Raw genomic sequence first — 18834 nt, 5'->3', positions numbered from 1 at the left:
GCGCCTTGAACTTGTTAAGAATTCAAGAAGGACAAGATTTTTGGATTGAAATTGAAGGCTAGGAAATTCTCTTTTTTTTTTCTTTCTCTTTCTCTCTTGGAGCCGTTTCCTCTCTTCTCTTTGTTCTTGATTTCTCTTTTCTTTTCTTGAAGTTTCTAAGGATAATCATCCTTATAATTGGCACATGGAAAAATAATTTGATCAACTTATGGGCTTGGGCCACAAGTTGGCCGGCCACCCCTTCTCTTTTGGGCCTAGTTTCCTTATATTTTTTTTTTGGCCCAACAATTTGGCTACTTTGCGTAATTCATGAAACGAATTTCCAAAATCCCAATTGTTGCCCTTAGCCTTGCTCGATATCCCCGCATCCATACTTCCATAAGCAATATTCACATATTAGAAAGAAATCCAAACATGACCTTATTCCTTATAAGTCAAGGTTATTTCCAAGTTTTCAAATACGCAAAAATGCCGGATGTAACAAAGTACGAAGGAGTGTTGTTGTCGGCATCCGCACAAGATGCGGAGAATCATATTTTCCAGAGTGGCATTTTGTGTAGTGGACAAGGAGTGTGATGCTTCGTACAAATATTTTTTGAACAAATGAGAAGCTATATAGGATACCCCCCGAGTTGTGCATAATTTCGATAGACATCCAAGTATAAAAAAGGCGGTTTCAATTGTCTTCCCTACATGTCATTATGGTTTTTGCATGAGGCACACAAAATGCGAGAACCACCTTTCACAATGGGGCGGTCGTATCTCAATTTTATAAAGCGACAAAAGCGTACAATATTGATGTCTTCAATGACTATATCAATCAAATCGGAGATTTGGTTCTGGGGCCGCCGAACATCTTGAACGTCTTTGATTCCACGGATGGAGCGGGGCATTACGCCGGAAATAGGTATTTGCACATTTACGTTTCCAACAAGTAACGCATCTGGCAACTAATAGGTAACTTGTTGCGGCGGATGTTGTACTTGTTGTGATTTTTGACACGGTGAGCCTCGACCACATGTTCCAACACTAATATGTTTGTTTTGTCGGTATAATTTTATGACGACAAACGCCGCGGAGCTTGAATTCAATGTTCAATGTTGAAAGAGAATTTCCCATTCTTTGCTCTATTTGATTCCATAAACGGGAGGTTTGCGAGAAATTTCATGAGAGGCGTATGGAGTTCATCGACTCACCAACCATCTTTGTTCCCTTAATGGAAAAAAATATATCAAAATTTGTCAACTTGGGTAATAAGTTATTGGCCCATCAAATTGCCAACTACAAGTTCAGCGTCATCGGCCACGGTTCAGTTGCAACAGTCGATCTGCAAAGAAGATCTTGTACTTGTAGAGTTTTTGACCTGGACAAAATACCTTGCCCACATGCTATGGCAGCACTTCGAGTCTAATATGGTGAAGATTTTGGAAGGCGGATTTATGACTACTCATCTCCATATTATAGGGTGGAGAATTACATAATTGCATCTTTGTGAGGAAATGAATCCCGTGCCTTCTGAAGAATGCTTGGGAAGTTCTATGGAGATTTTAGAGAGAAATACCTCCTCCGCATGTTGATCCGAGCAAAACCGGAAGAAGACGGACAAAGAGGAGGCGTGGAATTGGGGAATCACTTGCAACGAGGAAAAACAAATGCTCCATATGCAAAAGTACCGGCCATAAAAAAACTACATGCCCAAACCGAATTGTTCCATAGTTGTTAAATTTGCAATGTCTTGTAATAATAATTACTATTGTTTGTGTTTGTGAAATTGGATTTTATGACATTTTTATGTTGTTTTTGTTAGTAAAATTGGTTTAAATGATATGTTGATCTTGCTCAAATCACCAATGTATGTTATGTGGTTTTGTAATTTTACGAACAGTTTCCACCAAGTAAAAATTCTGTTGCAACAGCTGTGTAACTTGTTGGGATTTTGCCAACAAGTAATCAAACTTGTTGCAGCAACTAACTTAACTTGGTTTTCCAACAAGTGACATGACTTGTTACAGTAAGTTCCTATAGTGTTTTGAGTTTTACAACAAATGGAATGAGTTGTTGCGAAAAGTCCTTGAGTTGTTTCATCCAACAAATGGAATGAGTTGTTTCGTCCAACAAGTGATATGACTTGTTCAACGGCTATATGTTAACTGACGGCAGTATTATGTACTTGTTGCAACGGGTTGTACGCTTCTTTGCAGCAGTTATGCAATTCTTTCAACAGACATGTACTTGTTGCAACGAGGTTATGCAAGCTAACCGACAGTTATACAATTCTTTGCAACAAATTATGTACTTGTTGCAACATGTTATAACTGGCCTAACTGCAGCAGTTATGCAATTGTTGCGAGATTATGTAATTAGCGCAACATATCATGAAATTGCCGCAACAACTAGGATATAAGTCACATATGTTTAGTTATTAACGTAGGGAACCAACGATATTTAGTGTTAAACAAAGGGATTCAATGATATTTAGTGATCAATATATTTATCTACTAACATCCTTAATGGATTAGACGGTAATTTCATTGATTTGATGGGAAATTCTAAGCGTATACTTCCCAAATCGAGCGATCGTTAGTGTAATTTGATGAGAACTACTTGATTCACCCATATTTATGTGTAAACAACGAAAACCAATGATATTTATTGTTTACTAAATGTTCATAGCCAATTTGATGGTATTCTGAGTCAGGACATATGATCAACTAAGCGTATACTTCCCAAATCGAGCGATCGTTGGTGTAATTTGATGAGAACTACTTGATTCACCCATATTTAGGTGTAAACAACAAAAACCAATGATATTTATTGTTTACTAAATGTTCCTAGCTAATTTGATGGTATTCTGAGTCAGGACATATGATCAACTAAGCGTATACTTCCCAAATCGAGGGATCGTTGGTGTAATTTGATGAGAACTACTTGATTCACCCATATTTAGGTGTAAACAACGAAAATCAATGATATTTATTGTTTACTAAATATGAAGCTTTTAAACAAGTTACTCGTTACATTTACATAGATAGTGCACTTGTTGCAACATATTATGAACTTGTTGCAACAACTAACACATATGTTGCAACAGATGGTTTAGTTGTTGCAATTTCTTCAACAATTGAAAGATTTGTTACAACAGGCGGCTAATGCAGCAACGGATCCAAACTTGTTGCAACAGATTATCAACTTGTTGCAACTTCTAAAACAGCAGTTAGATTTATCGCAACAACTAACCTATATGTTGCAACAACTGAACCATCTGTTGCAACAAATTTACATCTTGTTGCAACAACTGACGCATCTGTTGCAACAGATTACAAACTTGTTGCAACAGATGGGTTGGTCGTTGCAACTTCTTCAACAACAGTTAGATTTGTCGCAACAACTGACCCATATGTTGCAACTTGTTGAACCATCTGTTGCAACAGATTAACAACTTGTTGCAACAACTTACTCATCCATTGCAACATATTAAAAACATGTTGCAACAGATGGGTCAGTTGTTGCAACTTCTTCAACAGCTGTTAGATTTTGTGACTTGTTTAAAACTAAAACCACTTGAACATAATATATTGAACACAACTTAAATAATGAACGCCTAATATATACTTAATAAAAATGTCTTAGAAAATCTTTTTGAACACCTAATATATACTTAAATTACATAATGTCATAAAAAAAACTCCTAATATATACTTAAATTGTTCAACGGCCACGTTTTGGCTCCAATAAACGCAAAATCAATGGGCCCGTTTATAAACCCATCTCTAGGGCTCCAACACCTTTTCAATGATACCTAATGCCCATCTCCATTGCATCCTCCCTACGTATTGTCGGATTAGACTTTCGGGTTTGTCACGGTTGTGCCGTAAGCAAAGCCTCTATAAAAGCAATTGACCACGAACCACATGCCTTACTAGTGACATTGGGGGCGGATTCTCGTAGCCTATTGAATTCCCACGATTCATTGAGTAACTTTGCGCAGCAAGTGTGCGAACATTCCACTCTGTTGCAATAACTTGGGCCACAATTCCATCACGGCTCCATGAAACAAAAGAAATCAGATTCTTCATAGACAGGAACGTTGCAGTCATACACATTTACCACTCCCTCTTCAATCATGAACTCGAGAGTGACAAAATGTGTGACATTAATATTCATCACTGTTAAAACCCTCTTTGCACCAGCCCATGAGCAGCCTCCCGGTGGTCCGACACCCCCACAATAGTCGACCATATCATCATCCCACTTGAATTCAAAGTCTAACCTTCGAGGCACGGCATTTGGAAGCGTACTCTCTTTTGTCAATTCTGCGTACCTCTTGGACATGTTGTTGTAAAAGTTGAGGTCCCGAGGATTATGTCGGTGGAATCATAGTACTCGGGAAATTGATTTGCCTCATACGCATTAGAACGGGACTTCATCTACATACTAAAGTAAAAGTAGTAAAACAGTTAGTTACTTAGTGCAACATTCAACGTATTATCTACTTGTTGCAACAACTAGTTAACTTGGTGCGACGGATTCAACAAAATAAAGGAACTGTTGCAACAGCCAGTTAACTTGCTGCAATAGATTATCTACTTGTTGCAACAACATACTAAATTAGATAGATATATACAAGTGTTGAAACTTACCCAATCCTCCCACCAAATTTTCATGCTTGTCATAGCCTTGAAGTCCGTCGCTCCAAATTCATGCATTGAGTACATGGTTCTCCCACTCTTTTTGGACTTGATTGCGGTCTCAACCTTTTTTTCTTTCTTTGGGCATGTACGAACAGCTTGAAAATATCCATAATTCTTAGCACTTTTTTGGCCCAACATCAAGAAGGAGTCTCAATTGACTTCTTGGGAGTAGCAACGAGGTCTTCTTGATCTAGCGATGCAAGTGCCTTGGCAATTGCTTTGCCCCTCCTCCGAACATGAACGGGAGTATAAGGTGAGGAAAGATTCTTTGATGGATTGATACCCTCTTGGATATCAACCTCCGCATAGAAGTGTTTGTGGCTTCGAGCTGCACCAATTCCTCCACCTTTCTAATCAAATTATCCATTTTGTCCTTGCAAGTGGTGCACTCACAAGCACAGGGCACCTTAGAAGTACCGGCACCAACATCGCAAATCTTCTACCACTCAATCCACCACCACTAAAATTACCACCAAATCCGGAAAAATCACTCAATCCGAACCGGAGTAAATCCACCAATATTAGCATCATCACCATCTTAATTTTTCCCACCCAAACTTGGGACATCATCGCCAAGTCCACCACCACCACCACCACCAACAACATCAACGAAAATCGAACACCACCACCAATGTTAAGATCGGCACCACCAACAAAGAACATCACCACCAGCAGCAACAACAACATGACCACCACCACCAGCTACAACATCATCAACCCTAGTGATGGTCACTCAGCTAATTCCCCTTTGAACCCATCAATCAATACATCGAGCCTGATTCTTTGGGCAAAAAGGTGACAAGGCATGGCATCTCCAACTCTCTTATTGTTGGGACAAGCCATGGGTTCACAACCTGCAACAAGAAAGTAGATATATCATAATGGTGCTAAATCATAAAAAACAAATCCTATTTAAAATAAATTATCAGGTTGTTGCAAAAGGTTACACATCTGTTGGACAATGTCCAACAAATAGGTAACTTGTTGCAGCAGGTATCTTATCTGTTGAAAATTTTCCAACAGATGGGTAACTTGTTGCAGCAGGTTGATCATCTGTTGGATATTTTCCAACAGATGGGTAACTTGTTGCAGCAGGTTACTCATCTGTTGTAAAAAACTAGTTGCATGTTATAACAGATTCATCTGTTGGGTAACTTGTTAACAAAGTTAATTATCGTGGACATTGTCCGACGGATGGGTAACTTGTTGCGAAAATTTTCATCCGTTGTAAACTAGTTTCATGTTATAACTTTCATCATCGGGTAACTTGTTGCAACGGAGTTAATTATCTGTTGACATGTTCCGACGGATGGGTAACTTGTTGCAGCAGGTTACTCATCTGTTGTAAAAAATTAGTTGCGTATGTTATAACAGATTTATCCGTTGGGTAACTTGTTGCGAACAGGTTAATTATCACGGTGGACATTTTCCAATGAGATAGGTAACTTGTTGCAACGGATTTACGTGTGTTGTTGCGGCAGATTATAAGGCATTGCAACGCCTAGTCATCTGTTGTGCTCTAATGCTTACAGCTTCCTTAGGGGGGTTGAAAAGGTCAACACTCAATTTTGTGTTGTTCCTGGCAGTGAGCCATCTAAGAATTCTTGGATAGGTAACTTCTTCGGAGTATTCCTTGACTTGATGCCTGAGGTGAGGAATGGCTTCAAATGCCCAAGCCTAGAAAAAAAGAAATAATGGCTTAAAATAGTGATTGAAATAATTAAAAAAAAAAAAAAAAGGTAAAACATTGAAGAAAATTTACCATGAAAGCCCAAGGGAAGCCATATAGGTTTTGTGTCTTCCCCGTTGGCTTCAAATGCTTCATCAAATATTCAACGATCAAGCTAAAGCTTTGAAAACCCTGGCATAGTTGTTGAAGGCATCATAGTCCTCAGCAAGTTTAATCAATCCAAGCGGTATGTTGTAGTTTACGTCTCTTGCCCAAAGAACACTACGCACAACCAAACTAAGCACGGTGCCTCCTTGTGCTTTTTTGAGAAATGTTTTGGACTCCAAATCTTGCAACAATTTCTTTTGAGTGTAGCTCTTTCCCACTAAGTTTACCAAAGAGACATCATTCTTAGCTTTTGGAACCCTTTGCTTTCTTGGCTGCCTTGGGTGTCCGGGGCGGCTTTTGTTAATACAACGGTAGGAAGAGGCTCGCAAGGATAACATCTCAATCAGTAGAACTATGGCAAACTCCTTCATGCCAAAGCAAGCCGGCATGCCACGATTAATGATCCAAATCTCATCCTTTCTATCACAAATAATCTTACGCTTCAAAAGCTCAAAAACCATTGTCATTTGAAATCGAGCACCGTATCTTCAGTAAATCTAAATAGGGCCCAAAGCAAACAGCCCTAAAGAAATTCTCCAACCCCGTTGCTTGGGAGAATGCCCACGAAAGTGTCAAAGCCCTTGCCCATGGTTGATCTAACCACAAAATCACCGGACAAATCCTTATTTCCATTCAGCGCATCGTCACGCCGTACTTTTCAATGCTGAAACTCTTGACGACCTCCTCAATCGAAGGTCAATGGGATCCGTGGCAATACTAGAAGACTCAACAAGATTAGCATCCATATTATGTTTCCTTTTCTTAACTCGGCCAAGGTCTGATCTGTTGATTCTTCTTCTTCATTATCATTTTCAGTTTCTGCATCTTCTTCACCTCCTTCATCCCCTTCAGCTCCTTCATCCCCTTCATCTCCTTCTTCTTCACCTACTTCTTCTTCATCTCCTTCAGCATTTTCTTCATTTTCTTCATCTCCTTCAGCAGATTTTTCATCATCTTTTTCACTTTCTTCTCTAGTTTCTTCACTTTGTTCATTTTTACCACTTTCTTCTTCATGCCCAACAGAGGTTTCGTGGGTTTCCTCTCTTCTCGAAGCCCCGTTTCACTAACTCTTTCCTCATATGTTGATTGACAAATAAAGCAAACTCGACAAGTTTATCTAATGGTGTTTGCACCTTAGCTCTTTTACTACTTTCTCCCTCGGTTGGTTTCTCTCCTTTTCTTTTAATCGAGCCATTTTATCTACACACGGAAGATAGAAAAAAAGTTTTAATTGGTTAGTGCAACATTCAAAGTAAAAAAGGAAAAGGAATATGTTGCAACAAGTAATCAATTGTTGCTTGCAATATTAAGAATATGTTGCAACAACTTATTACTTGTTGCGAAGAATCTTAATACGTTGAAATAGAAAAACGAGGCAAATCCTTAGCAAGCGTTTTGATTTTTACAACAACTTGTTAATATGCTACAACAATCCGCTTTCGATTTTTAACAACTTCAACAATTGTTTTGATTTTATCCAAGAAATACATTGGATAAAATCAAAACTTTTCCTAAACCATAGCATGAACACAACAAAGAAAAAACATCTAATTTAACTACAAAACATCTACATTTCACTACAAATACACAACCATCACAAATCTTTTCACAACTTAAACAAAATACACCAAATAGGATTTTTTTTAACCATCAACCTCCTGTTTCCTAAACAAGTGCCGAATTTGCCGCAACAACAACAACAACAACGGCAAAAACATTTGAATTTAACTACAAAACATCTATATTTCACTACAAACACACAACCATCACAAATCTCACTCACAACTTAAACAAAATACACCAAAACCATGCAACCTCAGCGGATGTTTGCAACTGTCAAACAAGTGCTGAATTTCTTTACAACAGTAACCTCAGTTGTTGGAAAACATCAACAAAATTGCAAGCCTTTTTTTTCGAAACAACAAGGAGAAGAAGAATAAAAACAACACCAAAAATCATAATTTCACAACCACAACCACTATTTACAAACTCACAAACCCCAATAAGTGCAACAAATACACGAAACTACAATAAAACAAACAACATTCAAGAAAAACCCATGCTCTTCTTCATCTTCTCTAACCAAAATCATCATTTTCACACTCTGATTTCAAAACCCTAACTTTTGAACCAAGTGAAAAAAAAAAAAAAAAGTTTACCTGAGAATGAATAGAGAAGCAACAGCAATGGAGAGAGAGAGAAAAAGCGGCCGGCGGCCTATGCATAAAAGAAATGAATGGAGAGAGAGGAATGAAGCGCAACAACGGGTGTCACCGATTTTGTAGAACGGAGAGAGAGAGAGAGAATTGCTGAAAAGGAATTTTTTTTTTTTTGAAATAAGATGAACAAGTAGTTGGGATCGTGGGGGAAGTGGGTTGGATGGAGTTTTTGTATAATGTGTGTGGGTTGGAAGAAAGTTTTTGTATAATGTGTATGAACTTTTGTGTATTTTGTAAAAGATTATAAGTTTTAAAAATTATAATTTAGTCCAATTTAAGTTAATCACATTTTTAAGACAAGTTTTCAGCATTTCTAATTATCACACTTTTTTGTCACCACAACTTAAATCTTCCAAGAAACTAAAACATCTGCCACCACAGCCACATAGCCTCAGTTTTCAACTCCCCCAAACCCCCTGTGTGCTCCTTCACCCTTGAGGATCGATCAAAAATGGGGGTAATTAGCAGGAGGAGGCTTGTGGTTTCAGATTTCATCATGTCTTTGATGTGGGTTTGGTCAAGTGTCCTTATCAAGATGTTTGTTCATTCAATCTTGGGTTATGGAGCTCATGATCTCAAAGGTGAAATCCTCAAACATGCAATTTCTGTCATCAATATGTTCTTCTTTGCCTTCTTGAGCAAAGCTACCGAAGGTGGGGCCTACAACCCTCTTACAATCTTGTCTGGTGCCATCTCTGGGAATCTCTCCAATTTCATCTTCACTGTTGCTGCTAGAATACCTGCTCAGGTCAGTTTTCTAAACAACTCCTACTGCACATCTCCAATTATCGCATTATTTCATTGTTGTTATTGTTCTTTCTTCTAAAGGCTATGTACTGCTTTCCGTTTCGCATTATTTTGCTGTTGTTGCTGCTTGCATTTTCTGTATCCCTTTTTCAAACTGCTTTGAAAATACTTTTTTACCTAATCTGAGGGTCTGTCAAAAACAACCTCTCTATCTTGACGAGGTAGGAGTAAGGTGTGCATACACTCTCCGCCCTCCCCAGACCCCACCAGTGGGATAACACCGGGTATGTTGTTGTTGTAACACTCAATTCAAGCTAGACAGCAAATGTTTCATACCAATTGGTGCTTTATCTGGACAGAATTTGAAATTCTTAATTTAATGAGCTAATCGTTTAATAATGAAAAGTCTGTTAAAGCGACAATCCTAAGGAGCCTGCTTGAATCAGGTTGAGTGAGGAAAGGGAAGAGAATTGAAAGTTGAAAAAATCAGTAAGAGAAGAACGGCTATGACAACACTAAGATGCAAGAAATCGTGCAACAGCCTCTAGGACAGAGATTGTTTACTATGGTAATGTGGTGCATGAACAAAGCATTTTTACCAATAAACAGGATATCAAATAGTTTCATAGGGGCTTTCACATCACTGACTTTCAAGGTTAATTGGAGGTTGCTAAATTGCATCATGCTGAATAACTCTAGGATTCCTTCTAAATATAAATGGCAACCTTTGAGCAAAAGACTAAAATTAAAAAGAGGACATAAGTATAAGTATGGCATTTTGAAGGCCATTTTACTACTTAAGCTAAACCAATTCTGGAGAGGAGGTTTGATGCCCTCCCAATGCGACAGATTCACAACATGATAATATAAGTAGGTAAACTAATCTGAAGCATGTTTTTGTGCAAATAAATGCTCTATAATGAGCCGTGAAACAGCATTTTGATAGCTTATTTGGCCGATTGAATAAACTTCAAAATGAGGCAAAGGGAAAAAATGCTCTTACTCATAAGAGAAGTATCAACATCCCAACATACTTCTGTCAAAACAGTACCATGTGGAGAGCCAGAGTATTTTTTGCCTTTGAAAAACTTACGGAAACCAACACATCAGTGTTACTTAGAAGTTCCCTATCTCTTGCTAGTTGTTATTATCTCTCTTTCCTTCTGATGTTTCCTTTTCCGATAACTACTGAGCTTCCAAGCTTCTGATCTCCTGATCATGATATGTTACCGCCTTGCTGCTTTCAAATTACCTATCCTGCTTGACTGATGTCTTTGTTTTAAAAAATGTGGTAATAGTTTTTTGTTCAACATGGTTACATTTCCTATTCAAAATGACATGCTTGTCTTTTTGTTGAAGATTTGGTCAGCAGGTTTCCTTTTGTTTTTTTGCGTTTCCAGTTTTGCTGATATCTCATGGTTATGATAATTGGTTGTCAACATAAAAAACGATGTTCATTAATTGCAAAAGCAATTGCTTTTTCTCTTATTACTTAGTCAAATCAGGTATCCTGCTTCCCATATGGTGGTCTTTCAGATCATTTCCATCTATGCTGGCCATCAGATTTCATATCATCCAATGGAAAAGCAAACTAATCTGACTTGGTTTGGTTGTAACCCAAACTCTTGTTATTGCTTGAGACTGATCAAAAAACAAATCTTCTTGTATTTTTGGAGTGAGACCCATTTAACCTAATCTCTTTCCGATATAAAGCAATTTCCGAAATTTTTATGTGAGAGCATTGGTGCTTCTCCTTTTGGATGCATTTTTTTGGGAAGTTTGATTTTCTAGGCATTGGAAGGGCCTATTCTAATGAAATCAGTCCCCTTTTTCAAAAATGCTGTCCATTTTAATAAGAAAAGATGTTTTATCAATAGGATAAGAAGAGTACAAGGAAGAAGACTAGGACTCCTCAAGTTGAACAAGATAAATAAGTGGATAGATTTCGTCAATCCCACTGAGATCAGTCAAGTGGATATCTAGAAGAAGATCTATAACCTTATTCCATGTAAATGACTAGAATACCACTCTACTACATAAATTGATTACATCTTAAGACACTGGTCTTGAAATGTTCCAGCAGCGCACACTAACAAAATGCATCACTGTACTGCAACGAAAGCCCCTCTTTATGGAAAGATGATGTTGATGGTATAGCCAAACCTAAATTTGATATAGAAATGGAGCCTCAAGATATCTCCGAACAAGCTAGAAATTTTCTTCAATCTGAATGAGTTGAATTTCATTACTCTTCATACGTCTAACGTAACAATCGAGGTTTATGACTTTGTAAGGTCTCTCGATTTTAGCTGGCCATTGTATTAAGCTTCTCATGAGAGGACCACGTATATGCCTTAAGTTCCAATGAAAAAATTGCATACTAGATAGGGGGAGAGAGAGAGAGAGAGAGAGAGAGAGAGAGAGAGAGAGAGAGAGAGAGAGGGGCTCTGTTGAGAAACACTTGGCACATATAAGAAGCATTGGCAATTCCCGGTGAAGCTCTTAGAAGGATTAAGGTGCTTTATGTTAGACAAGGTTATGGAAATGAGAAGGCCAAAATAATTATCAGCTCTTCGGTTTTCTTATCATTCGAGATTCAAAAGACGTAAAAGAGCAACAATAAAAAATTCATTTCCTAGTGAAAAAAGGATAATATAGAAGCCTCATGGGGTGGGTAAATGGGGTACAATAGAGACAATGGCCATGTGCAGTGTGAGAAGGAGCGTATCGAGAGGCAAAGGCAGTGATGACTGAAAGCAAAGAAGGCAAGGGAGGTTATTCCCCGCTAAATCTGTGTGTCTTTGAATCACGAGAAATATTTATTCCTTTAGTGGTTTAGAAAGGAAGGATTAACCTACCTCCCATATACCCAAGCAACCTCTAAGGAAGGAGGATATTAGAAAAATCAAACAAGGATTCCAACCATATCACTCTTAGCAAGGGAATGCTGAATTTTCTATTTTCTATTTAGAATGGATTGGTCATACCTGCCAACAATCATCCACAAGCAATTTGATGTGCCATTGTTAACTTTTGAAGAAAAAAGGGGAATGGTACTGATAGTATACCTGAGAGATAAATTTCTTTGAGAGGCTTATCAATAATTTATTGTTCGGTAATCAGAGAGACTAGTCTTATGGTTAATGTCAGGTAGGTCCACTACTGACGTTATTAGTTTAACTTCTAACATAGTTAAGTTAACCCAACTACAGCTAAAGGTGGCTCCCCCAATATGCTGGTTATTTGTGTTGTTCATTCCAATGATCTTATCAATAGGCAAAGCTAGCTTGATATGTCGACCCCAAGATGGTAACATACACTCTCACCTTGACAGCTGTCTGAACTGTTTACGTACATTAAATGCCACTAGAGTGAATTTTTGCCATTACACGTCTTTCTTGCTGACCTGACTGGTGAGCCCCTTCCACAAAGGGGTGGGATTTTTGGCTTGCAGTGGAGTGTGTATCATTCTGCATTTAGTTTCTGCTCTGCTGCAGAAGTTCTGAAGTTCTGAAGTCACTCATTGCTTTAAAAGAATGTTAAATTGGTTTAGTGTTAGTTGAAGGAAATTCCCGAGGTGATTCATTTTTGTCAATGGAAATGTAGAAGCACGGTTTAAAGTTTCATTTCATGAGTTTTGGTTGGGTCAGGAGTCAACATTTGGGGTGGTATGGATAAAGAACTTCCTATGTTGTACTATTCAATTATCTACGACGAATTGATTACATAAGTTTGATTAACTAAAAGAAATTTTTGGTAACTATAACTTTTTTTTGGTAAACATCATCTTTTCAAAGCCAAATGATATTTAAGATACATGATGAACAAGAATATTGTAACATAGATTGCAATTAAAAAAAGAATACTGTAACATAGATTAAAATAAAAGAAGCTATTCAACAGATTTGTACTTATGCATCAACATAATGCGTGCGTAAATCTTAATTTTTTTTTTTTTTTTTTTTGGGGGAGGCCTTCTGTATTTAAATTTAAATGTATGTACAGAAACATCGTTAATGATAAAATTGGGGCTCAATGAAAGTAACATCTTCACCTCCATTGAATGAATGTTACATCATCATCTATTTGGCATTTTTGTAAATAAGCTTGATGTAGTTTTTATAAAAGTACAAAATGCTGGAAATTAATTTTTGTATTGATGCTTTCCAATGAAAATTTTTAAAATTTATAGGAGTGATAGTTACTGGAAAACCACAATATTAAACAGGCAATCACATTCAATTTTTTGTTTGTTTCGGGTGAAAAAGAGGAAACAATTTGGAGGCTGTGGTGGAACATGTGGAAACTTTTAACTGTGAGTAGGATATGGTGAATTGGGACATCAAAGATGCATAATTTTGAAAATTGGTGGAGCAACCAGACATGTAAAAACATAGCTTTTCCAATTTCTCTTTCCTTTACAAGACAGTCATCAAGATGATGTCAGGAAAATAGTGACATGGTAATGAGGAGATTTTTTTTTTTTTTTTTTTGCTTTTTTCAGTTTCAAAATTTTCTCTTCCCATTATCCATGTCACTAGTTTCCTGACATCATCTTGATGACCTTGTATTGCTCGCTGCAACGCGTGGTGTGATGTGAATCCTTGTGAACTTGTGTAATGGACATGTTGGTCGCAGGGAAACTATCAATACCCTATCCTCTACTATGTTCATAGTTTTTGTCTAACTTTACCACTTCTACTCTTCCGGGAACTGCCATCTGGTACCTTATCTCCAGCGATCAAGTCACTTTTAGTTTGCTGTGATAGTTGTAACCCTTTTAATGTCCAAAAATGTCCAAGACTCCAAATTGTTTTTTCAAGGGAAAAATCTGAATGTTGCAATTATTTCTGTTCTTAATAAAAGGAGAGTAGACATCACTGGTAAAACAGAAGTATGTGTGCAGATACTTGGATGGAGGAGTTAACATATGTATATTCCTCTGTTGACAAATTATCAAGTTTGCCCTTTAGAGTCAGTTTTGGCGGAGACAATCAATCATCTGTACGATTTCCTTACTGTTTGGAATTTATTTTCTAATGATATCTTTTAGCTGTTCTGGTAGATACCTGTAATTTGTTTACTTAAATTCTCTACATTTCACCTCTATTTTATTGTTTCTGTTTGTACAGTTTCTGCAAATCTAAGTTGTTTGCAAAGGTTGACTATGCTTCTCTTATTTTTGTTATGGAACTCTAGTAATTTAACTTATCTGGATAGAACACTCAAACTTTCAACATTTACTAGAAACTCTTATATGAATTCCATAAGGATGGATTTTGATGATCCATATGGCACCGATATCTGATTTTCTTTGAGAGGTGTACCAGGATTGACAGCAAGAGCTGTTTAATGTTTTTCCTCCAGTTTCTTCTCTTTCATTGTTTTGTTTGATGGTACTTTGTCATGAGTTTCATTTCAGTTGGTGTACGACTTGTTGAGTTGCATTTATTTCAGAGATACTTGGCCTGGGCACGTGCTCAATGCAAAACGAATACTTGCAATAAGTCTTGTTTAAGCTTTCATTTTTCGAATACCTAAACTTGTCCAAGATAAGTGCTGAATTGTCTCTACTACCTCATCTGAAAGTTGAAAATAACCGAAATATATTTTATTATGTTAACATACCCCATGTGTGAACCTGACTTTGTTTTTCTTGGGACAAGCACGTGAAAATACTTTTTATTAATTGGTGGCAGTGAGACTTGAACGTATGATCTCTACTTGCTCTGCTATGTTGAATTGTTGAACCACCTCAGCTTTTTCTTTCTTTTATAATCGGGAAATCCCGAGGGCCAGCAACGCACTGTTCAAAATTCAGTGGATAATGGACTCCCCCCTCTACCGTTTTCCACTCAAATATTACTCCTTCCGTCCCAATTTATGTGGCATCATTTGACTAGGCACAAAGTTTAAGAAAGAAAGGAATTTTTTTGAAATGTGTAGTCTAAAACAAACCTTAGACATTTGTGTGGGGCTAAAGGAGAATTTTAAAGTTAAGTTGTTTCTAATTATAGAAAGGCGACATTCTTTTTGGGACATATTAAAAAGAAAAGTGTTCCACATAAATTGGGACAAAGGAGTATGTTTTTCTCCGGCGACATGCGCCTAACATACACATCACATGTAGCACTCTTTCCAATTGACCAAAGTCCTGGGGGAAAGTGTCTTCCACCTCATCTAATTGTGTTAGTGTTCCCAAAGGGTTTGTGAAGGTTTTAGACCACTCTACCAGTTGCATCAAGTTTTGTGTTAGATGTTCAAATTATCTCACATGATATCAGACCCAATCTTTAGGAATTTCATTCTCACACTTGTAATCTTAACCACAAGGACGTGAAGGAGGGTGTTGATTTATATAGTTGTCTCACATGGATTGTGTAAAGGTTTCCCGAAGGAGTATTAGGGTCTTGTACCACTCCACTCATTGTCTTAAAGTTTTGTGCTGAGCAGGTTGGATGCTCAGCCTTCTTGACAATTAGGAAAGTAAATTATGGTTTGATGTAACCTAATCTCTCTGTTAAATAAAATAGGCTTGTGGGTGACTAAATGAAGTTGGCCAGATAGTAGAAAGATGAGTTAGGTTATTGATAAGTCGTTATTAGCTTTAGAGACGCGCATTAATTGCTTGTCAGTCATATTCTGAAGTTACTCACCGTATACTTAACAATCAAATTTGGGCAATGGCATTGTGACTTGATTCTTTTTACTTTTCTTGCCTGTCAGATTCAGCTTAAATATTATAACTATTTTTTCTAGAAAAGCTTATTATAGATGAGTGTTTCTTCTGATGTACAATTCCTCCCATTTTATTGCTTCTAAGGTTTTTGGTTCAATTACTGGGGTTATACTCATCATTGCGGCATTTCCAAACATAGGACTTGGGCCTCGTTTAACCATTGACATCCATCGAGGTGCATTAACTGAAGGATGTTTGACATTTGCCATTGTTACCATTTCACTTGGACTTTCCAGAAGAAGTAATGCGAGTACGTTGATGAAGACGTGGATATCAAGTCTGTCCAAGCTGACTCTTCATATTCTTGGTTCTGATCTAACAGGGGGATGCATGAATCCAGCTTCTGTAAGTACTTCCTTTTGCTATAAAGTGTTATGTTTTATGAAGTGAAGTTTCTATCTGGACATGAATTAAATCCATTTTTGCAGGTGATGGGATGGGCTTATGCTCGGGGGGATCATGTAACTAAGGAGCATATACATGTTTATTGGCTTGCTCCAATACAAGCTACTTTGTTGGCTGTGTGGACTTTCAATCTGTTAGTTTCCCCAGCAAAGGATGAAAAAGAGAAGATGAAAGAGAAAAAGTCAGAATGAAGTATTGGTCATCATTCAATTTGAAATCTCTCTCTACAGAAACTACAGGCTGATAGGTTGGAATCGGATGATTGCATGAACTTACATTTCTTTCTTTTCTAAACTTGATTTTGTAAAATGTTCAGTTAAGGGATGTAAGATTTCTTAGACCTCTAATAGGAAGTGTATTGTCTGTGACTGAATCCAGTTATTTTTCCGTTTTACATATATAAGTGAAAAATTACTAAAAGCTAAGAAAATATTAAATCCCAGATCCATAATTTTAAAAGTACAGTGAATTTAGTGCTTGGGACTTTAAGATTGTATTCAACGAGTTTAAATTTTGGATTTGCGTCAACTTAATAGGATAGGAGACCAGTTCATCAAGCGGGTGGTGGAATAGCTTATGCTGTAAAGGGAATTTCAATATTTGAAGGTTTAAATGCCTTGACCCATCAAGTGTCTTGGAATATGTGAGCCTACCAAGTGTCTTTGTACATGTATTTTACTAGTCTCTATGAACGTGAGAATTTCCGATCAATCACCAGGAAATATATTAAATAATTTTGTTTCAGTTTTGGGCGTATCTTAATTTTTTAAAAGAAATATATTTATCAAAAAACTTAATTTTTTTTTTTTTTTAAGTTGTGTCCTTCAATTCAGTCAATTTTCCCTTCACATGTTAATAAAACATTTTTTGGAATCCTTCTGCACTAATTTTTAGATTGGTTTCTTCAAAATTATATCGGGCCGTTTACACGATTGTTCTTCAAAGGCCTTGGTCTTTAATTTTTTGTCCTCTTAAATTGTTGGTCTTTAATTTTTGTCTTTCGCCTGTTTTGGGTTCGAACTTTAGTTCAGTCAAAAAAATAAATCGTAAGGTAGAAGTTTGTAGCAAAGTTAGGTCTATTCAGGCAAAATTAGGCATATTCAGGCAAAGGTTTGCCTTAAGGCAAACTTTTACCCAAAATTAGGCCTTAAGGAAAACCTCTGCCTTAAGGCCTAATTTTTCGGGCAAAGTTAGGCCTAGCAAACCTCTACCTGAATAGTCTTAACTTTGCTACAAACATCTGCCTTGCGATTTTTTTTTTTTTTTAATATTTGATTGAGCGAGTTTTTGAACCCGGAATCCATGAGTTTTTAGGCGAAGGGCAAAAATCAAAGATTTTAAATTTGAGGGACAAAAATTAAAGACAAGTGCCTTTGAAGGGCATTCCGCACAAAAAAATGAATTATATCCTCTGAATAAACTTTATTAACATACTAGTTTGTGTACGCGCTTTGCGCGTGACAAAAGCGTGTACCTCATTTGACAACAAACACTATAGGGAAAAAATGGAATTAAACATGAACTTCGATGTTAGTCGTTGCTAAATTGCTCGTAGCTAAATATTGTTTGATATTTCGTCGTTTAATAGGATTAGTGATAAACTTTACTGTTTAACTTTTCGTCCACAATTTATGTTTATTTAGCAATGAATAATTTAATGTATAAACAAATATTGAGAATTTTCATTTGTTAAAATAAGTGTAACAAAAAAAAAATGACAATTCAACTTAGAATATATTTTTGTTTTCTACTATTTCGTCCTTGTTACATTACATTTGCATTTTGCCAATTACATTTAATATTATACATTAATCGACTTTGCTTTATTTTTAATTTCTTTTACCACTAATATTTTTGTTATTTAACAAATTTATATAGTTAAGAATTTTTCAATGACACTAATTTTTTTTTAACTAATGTGAGGAATTTGACAAAGAATAAAATTGGATTCTTTACTAATAAGTTAACTCAAAATTTTAATTATTTGTTTGACTTTTTATTAATTCATCGCAAACTTTAAATATTTACCTGTAATTATTATTTTATTTCATAAGAGTTCTACTCGAACTTTCCAAGTTAACTCTTTTGATTTTCTCTTTTTACTTTTTTTTTTCTCATGCAAAAGTATTATTCTTTTATGAGGAAGTTTTGTGTTGAAGAACTTGTCATATTGATATACTGGTGTTATCTTCAAAG

The 18834-nt window shown here is 36.6% G+C and overlaps 2 protein-coding genes across 2 annotated transcripts; one reads left to right on the top strand and one right to left on the bottom strand.

Moving 5' to 3' along the window:
* Positions 1 to 5425: 5425 nt before the first annotated feature.
* LOC132041564 (uncharacterized) lies at positions 5426 to 6558 on the bottom strand. The gene is made up of 3 exons (XM_059432265.1): positions 6454 to 6558; positions 6222 to 6368; positions 5426 to 5545 (listed from the first exon to the last, which is right to left on the bottom strand). Exons 1-3 carry the CDS (start codon positions 6514 to 6516, stop codon positions 5453 to 5455), a joined length of 303 nt encoding a protein of 100 aa, XP_059288248.1. The 5' UTR covers positions 6517 to 6558; the 3' UTR covers positions 5426 to 5452.
* Positions 6559 to 9107: 2549 nt separating this feature from the next.
* LOC132041565 (probable aquaporin SIP2-1) lies at positions 9108 to 16985 on the top strand. Its single transcript, XM_059432266.1, has 3 exons — positions 9108 to 9495; positions 16318 to 16578; positions 16662 to 16985. Exons 1-3 carry the CDS (start codon positions 9199 to 9201, stop codon positions 16827 to 16829), a joined length of 726 nt encoding a protein of 241 aa, XP_059288249.1. The 5' UTR covers positions 9108 to 9198; the 3' UTR covers positions 16830 to 16985.
* Positions 16986 to 18834: the final 1849 nt, after the last annotated feature.

Source organism: Lycium ferocissimum, unplaced genomic scaffold (assembly GCF_029784015.1).
Source record: "Lycium ferocissimum isolate CSIRO_LF1 unplaced genomic scaffold, AGI_CSIRO_Lferr_CH_V1 ctg10752, whole genome shotgun sequence".
In the NCBI taxonomy this organism is placed as follows: Eukaryota; Viridiplantae; Streptophyta; class Magnoliopsida; order Solanales; family Solanaceae; genus Lycium; species Lycium ferocissimum.
Note: the sequence above shows the minus strand (reverse complement) of the source record. Positions and strands in the feature narration are given on the sequence as shown.